This window comes from Olea europaea, chromosome 7 (genome assembly GCF_002742605.1).
Source record: "Olea europaea var. sylvestris chromosome 7, O_europaea_v1, whole genome shotgun sequence".
In the NCBI taxonomy this organism is placed as follows: domain Eukaryota; kingdom Viridiplantae; phylum Streptophyta; class Magnoliopsida; order Lamiales; family Oleaceae; genus Olea; species Olea europaea.
Window position 1 is genome coordinate 17983841 of NC_036243.1, and position 18872 is coordinate 18002712.

The window sequence follows — 18872 nt, forward strand, 5'->3', positions numbered from 1 at the left end:
GCAGTAAAAAACATTTTTTAAAAAAATAATTTATCAAGAAAATGAGTTCGAGAATAGTTATATTTCGAGAAGCTCAGAACCAAAAAGGCAAGGAAAAAAGGTACCAAATCGAAAATATGCCTTCATAATTAACACCAACTGTTTCTAGCTTACAACAATATTTACCCAATAATAATGTTCTAATTGGAGTTCAACTGAAAGAACAACTTAATCCTACAACAAAACCTAGTGAAAATAAGAAAAAACTCCAAGGTGCATCATTAAGAACATTAAATTAACATCAAATTTCAAGTCACTTTCAGGACTTCTGAGAACATCTGAGAGAATAATGACAACGTTGACTACTAGCCATCATAATCGCCCTCGGAGAACTTATTCTCCGGATAAAAGACAGCCACAACTTGATTTCCACCAAACTTCCTTCCATTCAGTCCTTGTCGTGCTTTTGTAGCGCTTTCAACATCCACATACTCCAAGAAAACCTAGAGGTAAACAGATATTTATCATCAAATGAGTAAATAGAGCAAGGAAATATTCAAGAAATCTGATGGTATTTCAAACTCTGTATCGGCTATTAGTCACTGAAAATTGAACTGCGGACCAGGAAATTTCAAATATAAAAAGCAGCATGAAAATTTTCAAATGAATCACTACAGGCCAGTAATTTCAGAGAGATCCAGTGTCTAAAAAAAATATAAAAATTCAAAAGCCAAAAGTGGAATTACTCTAGAGAATGAGTGTGCTTTTAAGGAAGCATGCTCTCTATGGTCTATACCAACCTTTCCAACACCTGGTGTTTGTTCGCCATTGGGATTTGGGCGTGGAATGACCACATTTGTCAAAGTACCTGCAGATAAGAAACAGTTAATATCATCAACAATATTCCCCGAGGAAATACATAAATTTAAACAGAAGGTTAACGAGTTCTGCTTAGCATTACATGGAACTAGAAAAGGCTGTAATACATAAAATAGCACATAAATGGGAAAGAATCCATACGTATGCAGGAATATTAATTAGTCAATCAAATCGAAAACCATAAACAAATAATGGAGGTTCAAAGGCAGCTTAATGTATTTACCGAATTTCCCACATTCTGCTCTCATGTCTTCTACTATGTCCTCATAATCCTCATCGTCCCTAAGCTCATCTGGGTTAACCACTTCTGTTAGGCACAAAACCTTTGTTGCTGGAGCAGCAGGTTGTTGTAACATGAATCTCTGCAAGAGAAACGGTATTGAGGTCTTGTTTGACAAACATTAATTTAATTCATGGTTTGCTAAAGGATGATTTTCAACCACGCGCACACACTAAAATATTCTACACATGTACCAAAAACATTTTCCTACTTTTTAACCACACATTCTCCTAAAAATCACTATTCAAAACTCATTTTTTAAACATTAATGGTTGTCAAAAAGCTCTAAGAAATGAACAACTAATCCCAGCTGAAGGCTCGACTCTGGTGCCAATTTGTTCCGAAAATTGAACTCTAAACATATAAAAAATAATGGCGATCTGCAAAGGTCTCGAATATAGAAGTATATAAAAAGAGGAAGGGAGATAGACAATACAAAGGATTGGAACTTGCTTCCATTCCGCACAATGACTTAGATTTTCCAACTCGCAGATTCACTCAAATCTGCAGTGACCTTCTTTCTGATGAAAATATCTTCTCAGAAGACGTGGGGAAGCTTAAGACGACAAAGTGAAAGAGGATTTCCAGATAGGAAATTTTAGAATCAGATGAGTAGAACTGTAGAAGTGAACCTTAAGACAGTGAAAAGTCAAAAATTGAATCCCTAACATCCACATTTACACAACTCTCTACATTTTTCTCTTTTACATGGGATAACTTTCTTTTGAAATGATATCAACCAACTTTATAAACTAAAAATTTAGCATATCTATGTTAAAATATTCAAAACCCAATAACTTAAACAAGAATTAACAATAACTCGTTCAGTCAATCAAAACCATTGAGAATATTAATTCATTTAATTGTTACCCTTTTTGAAATTATGAAAAAAAGTCTTAGAAAAATTTATATTTTCAACTGCTTTCTGGCATACCGAAGATTTAGCATATATTTTTAGCCATTCAATTTATCAAGAAATTAATAATGATCAAAACTAAATTAAAAAATAAAAACTGTCATAACTTTAATCAGAGTATCAAGGAGTTTTGCCTCAGTAAGGTGACTCATAGGCGTTGAAGCGTTGTAAGCCGCAAACCTCAACATAGACCAATTGAATAGCTCAAAAAGTTGAAAAAATACAAAAAAATTATAATAACCTTAAGACATCCAAAAATAAATAATATAATGTTTCAATAAAATCAAAGTCTATTTCACAACTACAAACAAGAAACAGACTCAAAGTAGTAAAAAGTAAAGTAGCACTCACATAAAAAGACCATGATGAATTTTGCTTGCTTTTAGAGATAAGAAAAAAAATACTATATTATGCATAACCATGGGTCTACAGCAAAAAAAAAACTTGTGGGCCACTTATTGCATTTAGTTATAATAGGCTAGGGAAACTCTGGCTTCTCTTGTTCTATCATCTTAGTTTCAGTCCTTTCTTCTCTAGTTTATAATAGAACAGTTCATAAACAACTCAAAAAATCCTTAAAACATTCTAGACTCTTAAAAAAGTAACACACAAAGTTGATGTACACTAAGAACATAAAGGCAAAGCCCAAGGTCACAACAACCAGTCCCTCAGTTGAGGTAAGCCTTGGGCGATTCTTAAAACATTTGCTGTATAAATATTTCATTCCTAAAAAATTAACACGCATGATAAAATATCATATGCAATTGAGGCCTAAAGAAGTTGAGCCGAGCTTGACCAAGCTAAGCTTGTGGTAATTATCGTAGCATGAATCTCCAGCCTAACTAATTCGAATAAATAACAGAATGAAACCAAACTGCTCTGTAATCATGAGTTGCCGGGTTCTTTAGAGCTCTAATAGTTACACTGTGCATCAAATCAAAGCTAATGAGATAAATCTCTAATTACAACATACTCTTCCCTAAAACAACATTGAAGTACATGATAAAAACAGAATGAAATAAAATAGATAGAAAAACATGAGACAAGAATGGGTTGTGCCTCTTCTAACAGACTTTTTGATCTAAAAGTTCCCTCTTTATCTTCTAGATGTCATGAGATAGAATTACCTAAATGTTTACAGTCTCTTGTTTCCTTAATCTTTTAGAAGTTGTGTGCCAACAATTTGACTTAATGCGGTGACTGGATAGATCATTTCTAAAGACTCGGGGTAAATGGACATTAAACAAACCTCAGACGGGCAACTGGAAACCAAGTAAGAATTTTTCTAAAATGAGTTAGATATGTCGAAGAGAGCTTTTTAGACCTTTATACACAAGGTTGTTTCTTGAAGAAGATGACCTAAAATCCTTTTGCTCAGAAGAAGACTATTTAAATCATCTAACCTGCAATGCTATTTGTTGCTGAGCATGCAATAACACACTCTCTTGCTCAGGTTTAGGTTGTGTTGTACCCTGGTTAGCTCGCCTAACTGTAAGAGTTTTATCACCCATCTTAATACCATTAAGAGCTGCACAAGCAATATCTGTAACTGATAAATCCTGATAAACACAAAACGCGTAGCCTTTTGAGTTTCCTGTTTCTCTATCTTTCACCAGATCAAAACCTCGCAAGGGACCAAAAGACTCTAGCAACTCCCTGATCTGTGCTTCAGTGAAATAATATGGTAAACCGCCCACAAATATACGGTCAGGGCCCTCAAGTCCGCCAGCAGAACCTGGTGATAACCCAACAGCCGCAAGGTTCAAATTTGGATTAGGTTGGCTAGGGCCAAGAGTAGCAGCCAGTGAGGGGTTGTAATCACTAGGTCTTCTGACTTTAACTGGTGCTCCCTGCACAAAAAAGGTAAAATACCTAATGGATTAACGTAGCCATAATGTAAATAAATGTTATCAACACAAGCAATAAAAGTAGGATATGAAACAACAAATACCAACATAAATCGTTGGTTTGACAGGGAGGGGGGTTAGCGCAGAAACAAGGATGTACAATGATAAGCAGAATTTCCTTTAAAAAAGAGAACAAAGGAGAAAATTAAATTTTGGAAAATGGTGCCGATGAAATAGAGTGCATCTTAAGAGAGCAACATGCCGAGATTAAGAAAAGTTCTGGAAGTCCTAATTTTAGTAAGAAGCAGAATAAATGAATTTAAAATTCAGTAAGCTCAGGGTACTCAAAACCCAAGAAATGTTAATATACCTCAAATATAATCCCATCTAACGCCATGGCATTACTAGCCTCTTCAACAGATCTCATCTCCACAAAAGCAAATTTCTTCTCATGGTTAATATAAACATTCACAACAGCGTCTCCTGAAATCAGATGGAAATAGTTTAAAGCCTTCGAATCGAGTCACTTGTGTCTTGAGAGAAGATACATAGGAGTTTTGACTAACCTGGACCGGCAGTGTTTCCTCCTATTGCAGACATAACATGACTAAAGAACGTTGCCACAGACTGCATGACCAGGAATAGAAGAGCCAGAGAAAAACAAGCATAAGTGAAGGAAACATAGAACAACACACCAGTAGAAACTGGTACAAAAAACAAAAAAGGGAGTGAAAGTAAGCTTGAATCCACACTGCAACAATTAAAAAGGCACACAATTTATTCAACTACACGCATCACAGTTCCCATTGCAAGGTATGTGACTTGAATCCCATATCGAAAGTATGAACTTTTGGTGAATGGCTTATATAAACTTAGGCTCACCAACTTCAACAACTAGCTTTTGAGGTATGACTTTTCCAAGGTCTATATCAATGGTATCAAAGTAGGCACCATGTCTCCTGGTTGCAATCAAACAGCGCAAATGGTGATGCTAACATAGCAGTGTTTGTCCAGGACTAGTCATGGGCTAGTCCAAAGTCAATCCAACGTGGGCGCCAAGATCGCGGAGCGTGGTAGATGGTCTTGGTTCCAGTTGCAAGGTATGGGACTTAATCATACATCGAAAGTATGGGTTTTTGATGTGTGATTTATATAAACTTGGGCTCTCCAACTTCAACAGCTAGCTTTTAAGGCATGACTGTCCCAGGATCTCTATCAACGTGTCAGTAAATTCGCTTAAATATTTACAAGCAAAAAAAAAAATGTTCTATTTCACCAAATGAGCTTTGTCTTCAAAATAATGAACATGTAAAAGCAATAAAAATTGCCGGCCAAATATTCAACATTAGATATCATTGAATAATATATCACACCATTTAAACCTTGCATAAATTCATTAGATATCATTGAATAATAAATCACACCATTTAAACCTTGCATAAATTCCAATCAATGCGAGAAAAATGACAAAGCTACCAAGATGGAGTAATACCTGTTCATTGGCAGTGGGAGAGAGTCCACCAACATAGACTCGTCGAGCATGTCTAGTAGCCTGAAAGTACAACAATCAAATAAGATATTAACTAAATAGTGGATAAATTATATTTTTGAGACAAAACAAACAATCAAAACGATCCGATAAAATAAAAAAGTTGTTTAACACCACTGGTATTTTAACACCGGTCTAAGTGGCAAGTGGGGATTAAAATTAGACTTTTTAGTAAATTGTGATAGATGTTTTTGAAGTGTATAATTGAAAAGTTGTGAGATCCATGAAAGATGTGATTAATATTAAGCCCCCATTTTGTGAAAATGAAAATGCATGGAATAGTATTTTTTTTTTTTTAAATGAGCGGTTAAAAAAGAAGGAAAACTTTTCGATTTACGTGTAATATTATTTTATGGAAGATTGTGTGGTAGAAAATTGAAGAGAAAAAAATAAAATGTAATGAAATGGAATTTAATGGGGGCTAATTGTTTGACTTTGACTTTGATTTAAATCAGATCTTAATCCATACCAAACATGCTCTAAGTCACAAGTTCAATTGAATACAAGTAATTATGGCCCATTTAATATGACATATGATGTGCTGACATCAAGACTGGTGTTCAACACCACTGGTGTTAGATTGCATCATTACAAAGATAAATCAACCTGTTGAGTCATCGCCTGAACTGGCATAACAGGGAGAGCTCCAAACTGCCATGAAACCAAGGTTAATTTCCAAAGGGAAGACAATAAAGCCAGCACAAAAGTAACAGAGAGCAAGAGCAGAGAACCTGTCCTGATGCCATAGGAAACGTGTTTGGAAACATTCCAGGAATGGTCGGTGTGGTCCCAGGCATCTGACCTGCCATGACAAAGTCAAGTTACATCCACAAAATAAAGGTCGAGCACACATCTTAATCTTCATTAATCTACTGAGATTTAACATTTACAATAGTTATTTTACTGATTATTAATATTTTAGGCAAACCTATCATCTAGCATTGCAGTAAAGCCGAACCATAAAGATAAAATGGAAAAAAGTAGAATGTTCAATTACTAGAGAGAAATGTTTGTAAGAACTACCAATCGTGCAAATCCCGACAGAAGATGGAAAAGACCTGTATTGTTCTTCCTTGTACATAAAAGCTACAGAAGTCGGCTCAGGCCCATTGTCAGCACAGTGGGGCAACTAGCCCAATATTGCCTTCTTAGAACATAATACATGACCATACAAAACAAACAAACAAACACCAAACACAAGAAGAAACCAAAAACCCTCTCAGTTTCAGAATTATTTAACTAAGTAAATATAAAAGAAACATAAACAACAAATCTAGCGACCAGAACTCGTATTGTGCTATGTGCAAGTGAGAACCAGTATGCTTACCAAAATGAAACCATGAATTTTGATATGAACTTTCCACACTATGTCAAAGAAAAAGATAACAGTTATCAAAGATAGAATTGCAAAATAGCAGTTTTATACCTGAGGCAGCGGCGAGAGCAGCAGCTGCGTTAGGAATCATTGCAGCAGGAGGTGCCATATCAAAACCGCTTATCCTTTTGCTGCAAAGATTCAACAGTAACATCAAGAAGAAGCTGAAACATACAAAAGTTAATGAATTGGTAACATAAGTCATAAGCAGAAGAGGATGGCGAATTAATAGAAAAGTAATATAATAATTATAAGATTTAATTGTACATTAAACAATTGGCAGCTTGTACTTGCAAGTGATGACCGCGAAACCAGAAGAGCAACTGAAATGTTTATCTGGACATCTAGTAATAAAAGCTAATTATACCCAAGTCATTTCCTCTGAACCCTGGTATATGAAAGTAGTCTGACAAATGTTTTTTCTTACAATCCAACTTTTCGTTAGTCTTTCTTAATTCACCAGGATGGTGGTTTGCAAAACCAGTGTGGTAGAAGACTGATTCCAAAGAAAACATGGATGTAGAACAATAGAGATCACAAGCTAATTTAGCCCCTTAAAAATAAGATCTTTAGTAGATTTTGATAAAATTTGATGAAATGTGAAGTTGAAAAGTTGAAAAAAGTTGTAGGTTCCATAAATGTTTGGTTGAAAATGAGGTCGAGGAAAAATGAGTATTAAAAAATGGGACCAAACAGAGGCTTAATAAATGCCTCTTACCTTATATAAATAAAAATACAATCTAATAAAGCTATCGAGGATCCAAAGAAATGGCACCACAAGAAAAATCAATAATGAAGGACAATAAATCAGTTAGGTCTCAAGAAGATATTACCCCTAAAAGCTTAAACTAATGTCCATACAAATTTCGATTACCATTCCTTCCAGATTTAATCATATTTGATATTCATTTAGAGATGCCTACTCAAGAATATTTTTATTTTTTTATTTTTGAGAAACTCTCAGTATACAACCTAAAAATAATAAAGCAAAACTAAGCACTCGTAATCCTTCAACATTAAAGCCTCTAATCAAAGATCTATAGGCTTACAGCAAAATCTATACAACCTACCTTTTGGAGCGTGAACGAGATCGTGACTTAGATCTGTGCTCAGATCTAGCCCTTGAACGAGATCTGTGTTCATCATCTCTGTCTCTATCATAATCTCTCTTCCTGCAACCATATTATCATGGAATTAGATATACATCACCGATAGGCGAAAAACTCAAAATAAATTACAGGTTTTAGCAAGAAACGATATAGAGCATTAAGATGTAGCGGCAAAGAAGATATAGTGACTAGAACTCAAAAATGGCCCTGTATAATATTTTTCAGACTTGAAAGTGCCCAAATCAACATTTGACCAGCGATCCATTCCCTACTGAAATTCAATAGGGATTGAGTCCTATTAAATTTTTTTCAGACTTAAAAGTACCCAAATCAACATGCGACCAATAATTTATTCCCTACTGAATTTCATAGGGATAAAAAACATACTCCTGAAATATCAACAAAAGAATTATATGTCATAAGATAAAGACCCATGAACCAAAAAACATAAGGGCCCTGAATAAAATATATCAGAATATTCTAGTTTCCTCACCTGTCATGATCTCGCCTCCTATAATAATCATCATCATCCCTGTCTCTAGTCCTCTCCCTCTCCCTTCTTTCACTTCGGTCCCTGTGGCGGTCTCTGTGGTGACGATCCCGATCCCTGTCCCTGTCTCTATCTCTGCCTCCATCCTTGTCCCTGTCCCTATCTCTGTCCCTGCCCCCGTCCCTGTCCCTGTCCCGATCTTTATTGCGCCCTTTCTCCCTTTCCTTTTCCTTGCTTCGAGAAGACTCACGCTCTCTATCTTTCTCAAAGTCAAGACTAACATTCTGAAAATATATAATAATAGCAATAATTAGCAAGCACATGAACTAACAGAAAGTGGCATTAAGAACAGCAAGGTAATTGTTAATCTGCACGTGCTACCTTAGAAAACTGGAAAGTGAATTAGAAAAATATTGCAGCACCTCACTGTTAGTGGTTAATAGTACTAAATTCCAATATCAAAAATGAAATCATTCCAAGTTAATTTCATGATCGAAAAATGAAGCGACTAAACTCTTTCTTCAAATAATAGTACATATGGCAATTATATACAATCCTTCACACAGATTTCTCACCTACAAGTACATACACTTGATTCACCAGGCTCAATCATAGTTGTAGATGTTTGATTGCAATGATTATATTTATATCTACGGAATACAACCACGAATAGTGCAAATTACATTATACAAACCAGAAAACCAAAAATTACAAGTACTAAACAAGGAAAAAAAAACACATTTCCCTGAAAAACCATGATTGACCAAACCAGGACAATCATTTTAAATTTCAATAACTAAATTACTAAGTTGTTACAACCTCGATCCATTGTAATCATAATTTAACTTCTTCACACAATTTTTGTACTTCACAAGCAGAAATTCCAGTCCAAATAAAACCAATTGAAACGATTAATAAAGGTAAAACAAGACAAATATCACGATAAGCGACAGGATCTGACAATACAAATCCACTTAAAATCTGACCAAGCACTTTCAATAAGTATACACAATATATTATTTAGATCTATCAGCTTACAAACATAAATAAACACATATATACATTTAGATAACCGTATGCTAGAGCGAAACCTGAGACTTAGAGTCGCTGTAGTCATCGGCACCAACATTACTAGTGGTGCGCGGCTTAGGGGAAGAGACATAGTCGTCCAGATCTTCTCCGTTGGTCTCGTACCTTCCTTCGTAGTCCGTCATGCTTGTAAATTAGGGTTTCTCTTTCTTCTCCGTTGAAGTTAACTTTAATCGAATTTCTTGTGCCTTATGCGAATATTTGAGTTTTCTTTTTTCTTTTTTTTGCGTACGGCCCATAGTTTTATATATTCATCCGAATGAAAATATTAAAATTTTAAAAAATTACTATTATCATCCTCGACAATTTCTAATATTATCCTTATTAAATTCATTTATTTAAAAAATATTTGTTTGTTTTATAGAAATTTTGATAATTAATTTTTTGACCGTTAGAGATAAAGTGAGTTCTACCTGTGAGAGAAGAATTCCAAAAATGACTACTAAAATAGTAAAATAACGATTAAAAATTAATTTTAATTAACTTAAAATTTGTACCAAGCAAGCCCTATATATCCACACAATTTTTTTATATTCATCCCACTCTAAATACACCTCTAATATAATTTCAAAATTTTAAAATATCACTATAATCATCCACAATACATATAACATCAACTTCCTTATAATTCAATAATTAATTCTATATGCAAAACATGATATTGAAAATAAAATTAAAAGTCTTGCAGGTGTGTTATTTGCCATATGAATTGGCCCGCTATATTTTACTGTTGAATATTTAACTAATGATGTAGAACTCGAACTAGCAATCTCTTTCAATTTTTGTAGGATTTCTGCCTTCACATTATCAATATTCTCTTGATAACGTTTTATGAATCATCTCAAATAATGATGCACAATTAATCTCAAATTTGTTACCTTTGTCAAGAGGAACTAGATCGAGTCTATTCCAATGAGAGTGTACTCTTGATAAAGGGATAGATCGAGATTCTGATATTTTATCTTGTACTCTAAAACCTTAGGACACATGGTAATCAATGCGTTTGTCATATAACACATCCACAAGCTAACTTGGTAATCCCTATGTCACCAGCTCGCTCATACTCTTGAAATATCAAATTTATTGCAATTCTTGATGTAAATCCCCTTAACTCTTCAAACAAGATAGGTTTGAAATTATGTTCAACGGTGCCCAAGCTCCTTTCAAAGGAAGTTTTAATAAATGTATGTTGTAGCTCCAATAACGCGTTAGGCGTGAATTCTTGTCCATGCAATGTCAAAATTGCCTTGAGAAGACCCTAAATGCCTCTTAAGTTTGTATGAGCAGATTTAGTCCTACCACATGAATAAAATATTGGTATTGTAATAATATTATGAATTCATATAATTATAAATAAAATTCATGCATTTTTGTCTCACTAATTTAAATAATAATATAAGTAAATTTATCTGTTAGTTGTCGTGTTTTCAAGGTGCATATGTAGATTAGCCCAAGCTATCACAAATTTCTCTTTATATAGCCCCCGTTTGAGCCCTATTATTTGGAAATTATAATGTTTTGAATAGTGTTTTTTTGAAAAATGAGTGATTGAAAAGAAAAAAAAATTCGATTTACGTGTAATATTATTTTATTAAAGATTGTGTGGTTAAAAATAGGAGAGAGAAAAATTTAATTTAATTTAATGAGAAATAATGGGGGCCAAACGGGGGCGAAGAAGCAATGAATTCATGACATAATTGATAGCTTGTGGAAATTGTTGGAAATTAGATTCCAAGAGATTTAGGTTTTGCTTGTACTCTGCTACAAATGTTGATAGTACTAATAAATTCCACATATGCATGAAGGCATCCCATTGGTCTTTGTCTTCAATTATTTTTTTATTTTTTATTTTTTTTGGCCAACACATTCTTTGAAATATGTCATCTACATAAAATATTAGTTGATATTGAAAATATTTTTTTAGTGGCCTTCATGGGCCAGCTCTTTAACAGTTACAATTACACTAGGCATTATTATATCATCCTTTAGACTTTTAAATCTCTCCAAAGCCCATATGTAATTTTCCTCACGTTCTTTTTCCAAGTATGCAAAAGCAATTGAAAATGTCAAATCATTAGAAGTGACACCTACTACCTCTAACGATGGTGGGCAATACCTATTTGTCTTATATATGCAATCCATAATAATCACACGAGAAAAAACCCCGCAACAAATCTACTAAATATGGATGTTAACAAAACAAATCTCTAACTGTATTTGTCTCCACAGAGTTACGATGCCACTCTATGTACTTGTTCTTAACAAGCATATTCATTAGTTATTGCATTTGTGTCCTTCCAGCTCATTCTTTGAGCATAAACTTCTGATGTGCTGACATTAGTGTCATCATTTTGTTTCAATGTGTATAAGATTTCATTCGATCTCACATGATTCTTTGACATGTCTATGAAAATTGAAATCTCTTTCTCAATTAGTCTTCCGGCATATGAATATTTTTCAAGGTTCATTACAATATCATGATTATGCCTCCAATATTTCACTTTCAATATCCAATAATCATCATTTATTAAAATTTTTCCATTCAAAACAAATAAACATCCACACTTTTTTGTTCCTGTAGCTCTACGTCTCTTCCCCTTTTCATTTTTGTTGTTGGTATTCTTACCCCTATATCAACCATATCTTTTACATGCAAAATCAATTCTTAGTTTTCTCCCAACTTGACCTAAGTTGGATTTTTTCATCACAACAATCATGTTATGTCTTTTACTAATTGTTTTAACCCAATCAACCAAGGCCTCTTTGCTTGTAAACATCTGTATACCATCAAATATTTTTATATAAATATATGATAATATTAAAAATAAGAATATCATGACTTACCATATTTGTAGTAAAGACATATTTATCATCAATAAACAATTTGTTCTGCACATCAGAGTTGTGTGTTGATGTATCCAACATGAAAATCATAGTGTCAAAATTACAACGATAATTACAACCATGAATGTGCACAAACGAGCAGTAGGTACTGATGTATAAGAATTCATAATTCTTAATAATATTGTTTGACGAAGCATTCTGCAAATTCAAGTCCAGCACTCAGAGTTCATAATCAAATTTTTTGGGCCGGTAACTTTATGTCAATGCAAAGTCGAGTAAAGTCCATATACTCGATTACATAAGTAATAGATTTTCATATATTTAATACGATTTTGGCCAAATTTGCTCGACTTCAATTATCTACTCGCAATTCATTAAAAAATCAAATAGAGTAGATCAATGAAATTCAGTGTTAGTTAGTAAGCTAACAATTATTACTTCCCCTCCATAATATGATAAAAAAAAATGTCACAATATTTTATGCATGATGCTTTATCAACGTATAATGCTTGTGAAATATGGGGCGAACTAAGAATTTATTTTATTGCGGGCATAATTTAATTAAGAAAAAGAATTAAATGAGATAATATAGAATGTTCTGCTTAACAAAAACTTAAGTTACTTTTAAGTTTTATAATCTCTTGGTATGTTTAGATAACTTGTTTTTTCTAAACTTAAAATAATTTCTTTTTTATAAGTATCAATTATACTTATTTCAACTTTTATCAAGCAAAAAAATATTTTATTTGAAACTTAAACAAGATAACATTTTAAGTTGAGCCAAACATGCTCTTACAATTACGATGGTTTAGTTGGCTTAAACTCCACAAGTGGACCCTTCTTGACCAAAACTTATAAATCTATGCTAGAAACACTTCGATCTTCTGAATTCATCTTTCAGAGAGGGAAACACGCATTGAGGGAAATAAATGTAGATGGGTACATGTTAAAACAAATGAACAAAAACATTTTGATACAAAAATGAAAGAGAGAACAAAAAATAATAAACAATGATAGAAAGTAATCCTCACCTTTTCAAATTCTTCGTCATATATTGCTGTGTCAGTATGTATTTCCTCTGGTGGTGTCTCCTTCATTGTAGATTTGATTTCAGTTGAAGATTATATTTTATTATTAGTAGGGTTTTATGATTTTAGTTGAAAATGATATTTTATAATTATTAGGATTTTAGTTAAACACAAATTCTAAAAGAATATAAAAAGGTTCAACATAATTTAGTGAAAATAAATATGAGTAGATGAATTTAGAATGACATATTTTTATTCAATTTTATATATGTCTGTTTAAGTGAATTTACATAAGATTAAAAATATAATATAATTATCTTTTTTAAAAGTGGATGTATATATAAAAACTGTAGATTTACAATAGCGCCACCCTTTTTTTATCTCTGGTGAGTGGATTTTTTCTAAGGTTTTTCCACATCGCGAGAAAATTTAATCTGTGGTTATTCAACTTTACAATAAGTTACTATTTATTCATCGAAATTTAAAACGTTATTTGTCGCTCATTGAACCTTTCTATAAGTCACTATTTGTTTCGAAATTTAAAAGGTTATTTGTTACTCACTAAACTTTGATATAAGTCACTATTTGCTTACCGAAATTGAAAAGATTACTTGTTGCTCACTCAAATTTGAATAAAATTACTCTTCTATCACCCGTGTCATTTTCATCAATCCACATGGACAAAAATCAACATGACGGATGAAAAATCATACATGGCACCGATGGAGTTAATATAATAATAACGTGGCTAAAAAATGTAAGTGTCGCACGACGATAATTATTAATGTAATCGCATGGACAATTTCTATTACTAAATTCATAATTGTCCTCCCATTCTTCTTGTAAAAAAAATAAAAAAAACTTCAGAAACAGAAATTGCCCATTCGATTGTATGGACAACACCATGCGATCGCATGGACATTTTTGTCAAGCTACGTAAATTTTTTCACGCTATTATTTTTTTAACTTCGTCGGTGCCACGTGGGATTTTCTAATCCATCACGTTAATTTTTGTCCATGTGGACTAATGAAAATGATTTGGGTGATAAATGAGTAACTTTGTTCAAATTTGGGTGAACAACAAGTATCCTTTTAAATTTTAGTAAGCAATTAGTAACATATAGCAAAATTCAATGAGTAACGAGTAATTTTGAAAATTTCAATAAGCAAATAGTAATGTATAGCGAAGTTCCATGACCATTTATTAAATTAACGCCCACTTTGCCTATTATAGAATAATGTTATATAGCCCTTGTTTGAGCCACATTATTTTCTTAAGAATGTATTTTTGAATAGTGTATTGATGAAAAATGTGTTGTTAAAAAATAATGAAAAGTTTTAGATTTACGTGTAACATTATTTTATTAAATAATGTGTGGTTGAAATGATGTAAAATCACTACTTAAGAATATATATATTTTTAAAAATATTGGTCAAATAGAGCTATAATACCAGTGGTGGGACTTGAGCTCAGGGCTTTGATGCTTGGGATAGGGACATCTATCCTGATTACCTACGTATTCAAAAAGTTAAAAATTGTTTAGATACTTCAGCCCAATTTTTCTAAACAAAGCAATAAAAAAATTGAGATGATGACTATTCCTGTCCCACCTTAAATAGATTGGGATGTGGACTCGGAGAGAAAATTCGAAGCGAAACGAGGGCGTCCAGCTTTGCACCCTCCCTGTTTTCATCCCTTGTGATAATAAGTTCATGCTTGGCCTCATTTCTTAAAACTCATATTTTTCAAACTTATTTTCAACCACACATATCACGAGACTCACAATTTTATTAATTTTCTACTAAACATATTATCAACTTTTATCAAAATATATTACAATATTGATTTTATCAAAAACAAATAGAGCCCAATTTTACGTCATGTGAAATATGAAACTAGGCCAGGGAATGGGTGGCATTAAACACTAAGTGGTCGTTTGGCATTACTTTTAAGAAGTCAAGAGGAATTTTTATATCCAAAAGTTATTTTTGTATCCCTTTGGCTAATTTTATGATTTTTTAAAAATAATAATTAGAAAAGCTTTTAAATAAGGTTGATTCAATGTAGATTTATTTATAGGAGCTTTTAAATGAAGCTCTTTTAGAAATTAATTCCCAGACAAAAAATTAATATAACTTGCTCATGAAGCTTTTCTACATGAAGTAAAAGTAAAAACAAAAATCACATGAAATGTTGGCATAGGGAAAATATCTCAAGCAGTACAGATTTCGATGGTGTTTCTTGGTCCATTATATTTAAATTTATAATCTAGCTATCATGGTATTGGTGTAGCTATGATATTCATGAGGATCAATTTCAATGGCCATTCGACTCGACAAAAATTATAATGGAAAAGGCTAAGGAAGCATGAAATGTGAAGGTAAAATTTCATACAAGATGCAAGTATGAAACTCTTATTGGTCGAGATAGACCTCATGTACATTTCATGAAGGTTAATGTGGACGGGAGTGCAAGAGCTTAATTGGCCCAGGTAGCATGAGGTGTCTTGAGAGATGACATGGTTCATGGAATATTGGCTTTACTTATAGAGTTGGGCGCGTTATCATGATCTCCTACTTTGTTGGGAGCAGGATTGCATATCTGTTGAATTGGAGTCAGATTCTCTACTTACGATTCAAAAGATCAATAATCATACCATTTAGTTAAATCTTCATTTACAATTAATCGATGCTATTAAAGATCTTTAGTGGTGTAATTGTGTTTGCTACATAAAACAATAAGTAGGCAAATTATTGTGCAAATTGGATGGCCACTCATTTCGACGATTTAAGCTTAAGCTTACATATTTTAGTTCCCCGTCGGATGATTTATCTTCTTATTTGCTTGCTAATGCTCTTGGTATAGCTTGACTAATATTTCCATAATTTGAGAATTCTTTATTTTGTAGTATTAAAAAAAATCACACAAAGCAGGCCCTTATTGATCATCCTCATCTTTATTTATATCTTTTTTATATGTAAATTAAAATTCAATTCAAATATGATCTAAATAATATAAGTAGTAGAGTATTGAAATCTATAATTTATTAAATGCATTAATTGTAAAGTAGTAATAGTGAAAGAGTTAAGCTCTAAGAGCATCACAATAGAATATTTAAACACAAGATACACTTTACTTTAGGTAGTCGATATTTAATAATAAGTTTAAAAGGACTTTCTATTTCAGAGGGTCAAACCAACTATAGCTAATATACTCCAAAAAATATTTTAAAATATATTTGAATTGATTAATTGTTAACATACAAAAAATTATGTTAAATAAAAGATTATGAGAAATCAATTAAAATAAAGAATAACATATGAGTATATAAAAAAATAATAATAATAATTATTCTCTATTATGCATATGATGCTTTAGAACATCCCAATGAAAATGAGAATTACACCGAAAGTGTACGACATCATCTAAAATGCTTACATGACAAGAAAGGATGTGGTGGGTGTATATCACATCATCCAAGACACCCTCTAATTAGATTTTTTTCCCATAATTTTTTACACACTCTCTCTTGTATACATAATTATAATTAGTTTGATATGGATTCCCATTGGAGACACTCTCTTTTCTATTCCCATTTTTCCGTCGAAGGTACAATAATTCATATTTTTTTACGAATCATTTTAGAGTTCAAAAATGAAAGATCAACTCTAGAACACTTGAACCACGCAAAAAAAAGCTTGGGTAAATTAAATCAGTGCCCTCTTAAACTAAATAAATTGAATAGTAACCCTTTTAAAACTAATTAAACCATTTAATCCGTAATTAATAGGCCCTCAATGGAAAAATGCTCTCCTCTCCTCAAAATCAAGATTTTCATCTCCGTCCATTTCCATCGCTTTTGCCTGTCTAAGTTCGTCTTTGTCTTCTTATTCTCCTATTTGTAGATACCATAAACATCATCCACAAACAATTTCAAATCACAATAGTAAAAGTCCTAATTTGTTTGGATTCAAAATCTAAAACTCTTACTCCAATTTCGATATGTTCACTTCGATGCCAATGTCAACTCCGACTCCTATTGCTGCAATGGTTGAAGAAAGTGGGTTGAAGAGAAAAAGAAATGTTGATGAAGAATCATCTTCAAAGAAGAAGAAGAGCAGAAAATCTTCAACGTATTTTAAACCCAAGGTCTAATTTGGAATGGAGTTGAGTAGGATTTATGGTGGGCAATTGTCATTCTTGGTCCATTCACATTATTTTGCATTGTAGTTCGATATATTTGTTTATATTTGTTGTTGAATGTCATTATGTAATCTCCATTATTAAGATTGGTCACTGAGTTCCTCAGTGTGCTTGTGTATCTGATTTGTATGAAGGGATGCCTCTTGATGTGATAGTTGGGGACTTCTAACCTTGCTTCTTTGGTTTAAATAGAAGGGAAGAAATGCCCAACTTTTATTATGTATTATGAAGATTGGAGGCTGGTATTGACTATTTTCTTTGTACTAGTGAGGAAAACGTGTGTTGGACTGATGAATTTTAAATATAAGTGTATGACAACTGTTGAATGGACATACATGACAATTCTTAAAGAAGCAGTCAATTTCTTCCAAACTTGCCATAGAAATATTAGGAATGCAATTAAATAGGCAGAGATTTAACCTTGGAATTATATAAAAAGGGCCTCTCAAATATAAGTTTTCCATGGAGATTATATAAAAAGGAGCTCTCGAATATGAATTATCCATGGACAGATAGTGAATTGATGGATTCAGCTGGAAGTTCTACTAAAACATACTCTTAACGTGCAGAATAATTATAACACTCATCAGACGAATGTTATGGTCCAACGAAGGTGTGATAACTCGAAAGAAACAATGTGGTAGATCGATTCTGCTCGACATGATATTTCTACTACAACAATAACAAGTAAATGTATTTATTAAACTCTTAGAAGCAATTGGAAATTAAATTTTTTTACATACCAATCATTGTGTAAAAATGTAAAATCACATTTTAGGGTTCGTTTGATTGCAAAGATGGAATTGAATTGAATTGAAAACAAATTTCAGAAAATTGAATTGCATAAAAATTATTTTCTTGGAAATTTTAAATTAACTGTGTTTGATTGATATAATTTTTCACGTGAAAAATGTTGAGATAAAAGTGTCTTTTGGGATTCGTTTAGCTTTATTTTGCATAAAAATTGTCAATTAAAGGAATAAATTCAACTGGTATTGGGGATAAAATTTGTTTCCATTACAATAAAATAAATTTCAAAAAATTCAAGAAAATCATCTATCTTTTGATATTCATTTGACTTTGTTTTCCATGAAAATTGTCAATTAAAAGGAAATATTTTTTTAGAATAATTCTTAAAATTTGTTTCCATTGCCAACAAAAAAAATCGAAAAAAATATAGCTACAGTGGCTAGAATTTGAATTCTCACCAATGTGGTGAGAATTCGAATTCTATGAAAACATGAAAAATTGCTAGTTCTCGAGAAAAACAAGAAAGCAAATTC

At 32.4% G+C, this 18872-nt stretch overlaps 2 protein-coding genes across 6 annotated transcripts; both read right to left on the bottom strand.

Annotated features, from left to right (window-relative positions):
* Window positions 1-99: 99 nt before the first annotated feature.
* Window positions 100-9732, bottom strand: LOC111397248 (splicing factor U2af large subunit B-like). Of its 5 annotated transcripts, none has more exons than XM_023024073.1 (13): window positions 9516-9732; window positions 8428-8708; window positions 7896-7997; window positions 6877-6956; window positions 6182-6252; window positions 6057-6101; window positions 5394-5453; window positions 4468-4528; window positions 4272-4384; window positions 3458-3904; window positions 1082-1220; window positions 780-847; window positions 100-482 (listed from the first exon to the last, which is right to left on the bottom strand). In XM_023024073.1, the coding sequence occupies exons 1-13, from the start codon at window positions 9636-9638 to the stop codon at window positions 345-347; spliced, it is 1728 nt and encodes a 575-aa protein (XP_022879841.1). In that variant the 5' UTR covers window positions 9639-9732; the 3' UTR covers window positions 100-344. The 5 variants fall into 5 exon arrangements, with proteins under 5 accessions (XP_022879841.1, XP_022879845.1, XP_022879844.1 ...); XM_023024077.1 differs by lacking the exon at window positions 9516-9732 and adding an exon at window positions 6509-6594 and having other exon boundaries at window positions 8428-8480; XM_023024076.1 differs by lacking the exons at window positions 7896-7997; window positions 8428-8708; window positions 9516-9732 and adding an exon at window positions 6474-6594.
* Window positions 9733-11433: 1701 nt separating this feature from the next.
* Window positions 11434-13454, bottom strand: LOC111398001. Its single transcript, XM_023024964.1, has 3 exons — window positions 13389-13454; window positions 12358-12555; window positions 11434-11688 (listed from the first exon to the last, which is right to left on the bottom strand). Exons 1-3 carry the CDS (start codon window positions 13452-13454, stop codon window positions 11434-11436), a joined length of 519 nt encoding a protein of 172 aa, XP_022880732.1.
* Between the last annotated feature and the right edge of the window lie 5418 nt (window positions 13455-18872).

What these genes read in the sequence shown, in the direction of transcription:
- LOC111398001 (XM_023024964.1), bottom strand. Translation starts at nt 13,454, where the DNA reads ATGAAGGAGACACCACCAGAGGAAATACATACTGACACAGCAATATAT. An exon ending in ATGACGAAGAATTTGAAAAG is followed by an intron (nt 12,556 to 13,388) that starts GTGAGGATTACT and finishes TTGAATTTGCAG; the next exon opens with AATGCTTCGTCAAACAATAT. An exon ending in ATGTCTTTACTACAAATATG is followed by an intron (nt 11,689 to 12,357) that starts GTAAGTCATGAT and finishes CATATTTAGTAG; the next exon opens with ATTTGTTGCGGGGTTTTTTC.
- LOC111397248 (XM_023024073.1), bottom strand. Translation starts at nt 9,638, where the DNA reads ATGACGGACTACGAAGGAAGGTACGAGACCAACGGAGAAGATCTGGAC. An exon ending in AGGAAACACTGCCGGTCCAG is followed by an intron (nt 4,385 to 4,467) that starts GTTAGTCAAAAC and finishes ATCTGATTTCAG; the next exon opens with GAGACGCTGTTGTGAATGTT. An exon ending in AGCAGAATGTGGGAAATTCG is followed by an intron (nt 848 to 1,081) that starts GTAAATACATTA and finishes TCTTATCTGCAG; the next exon opens with GTACTTTGACAAATGTGGTC.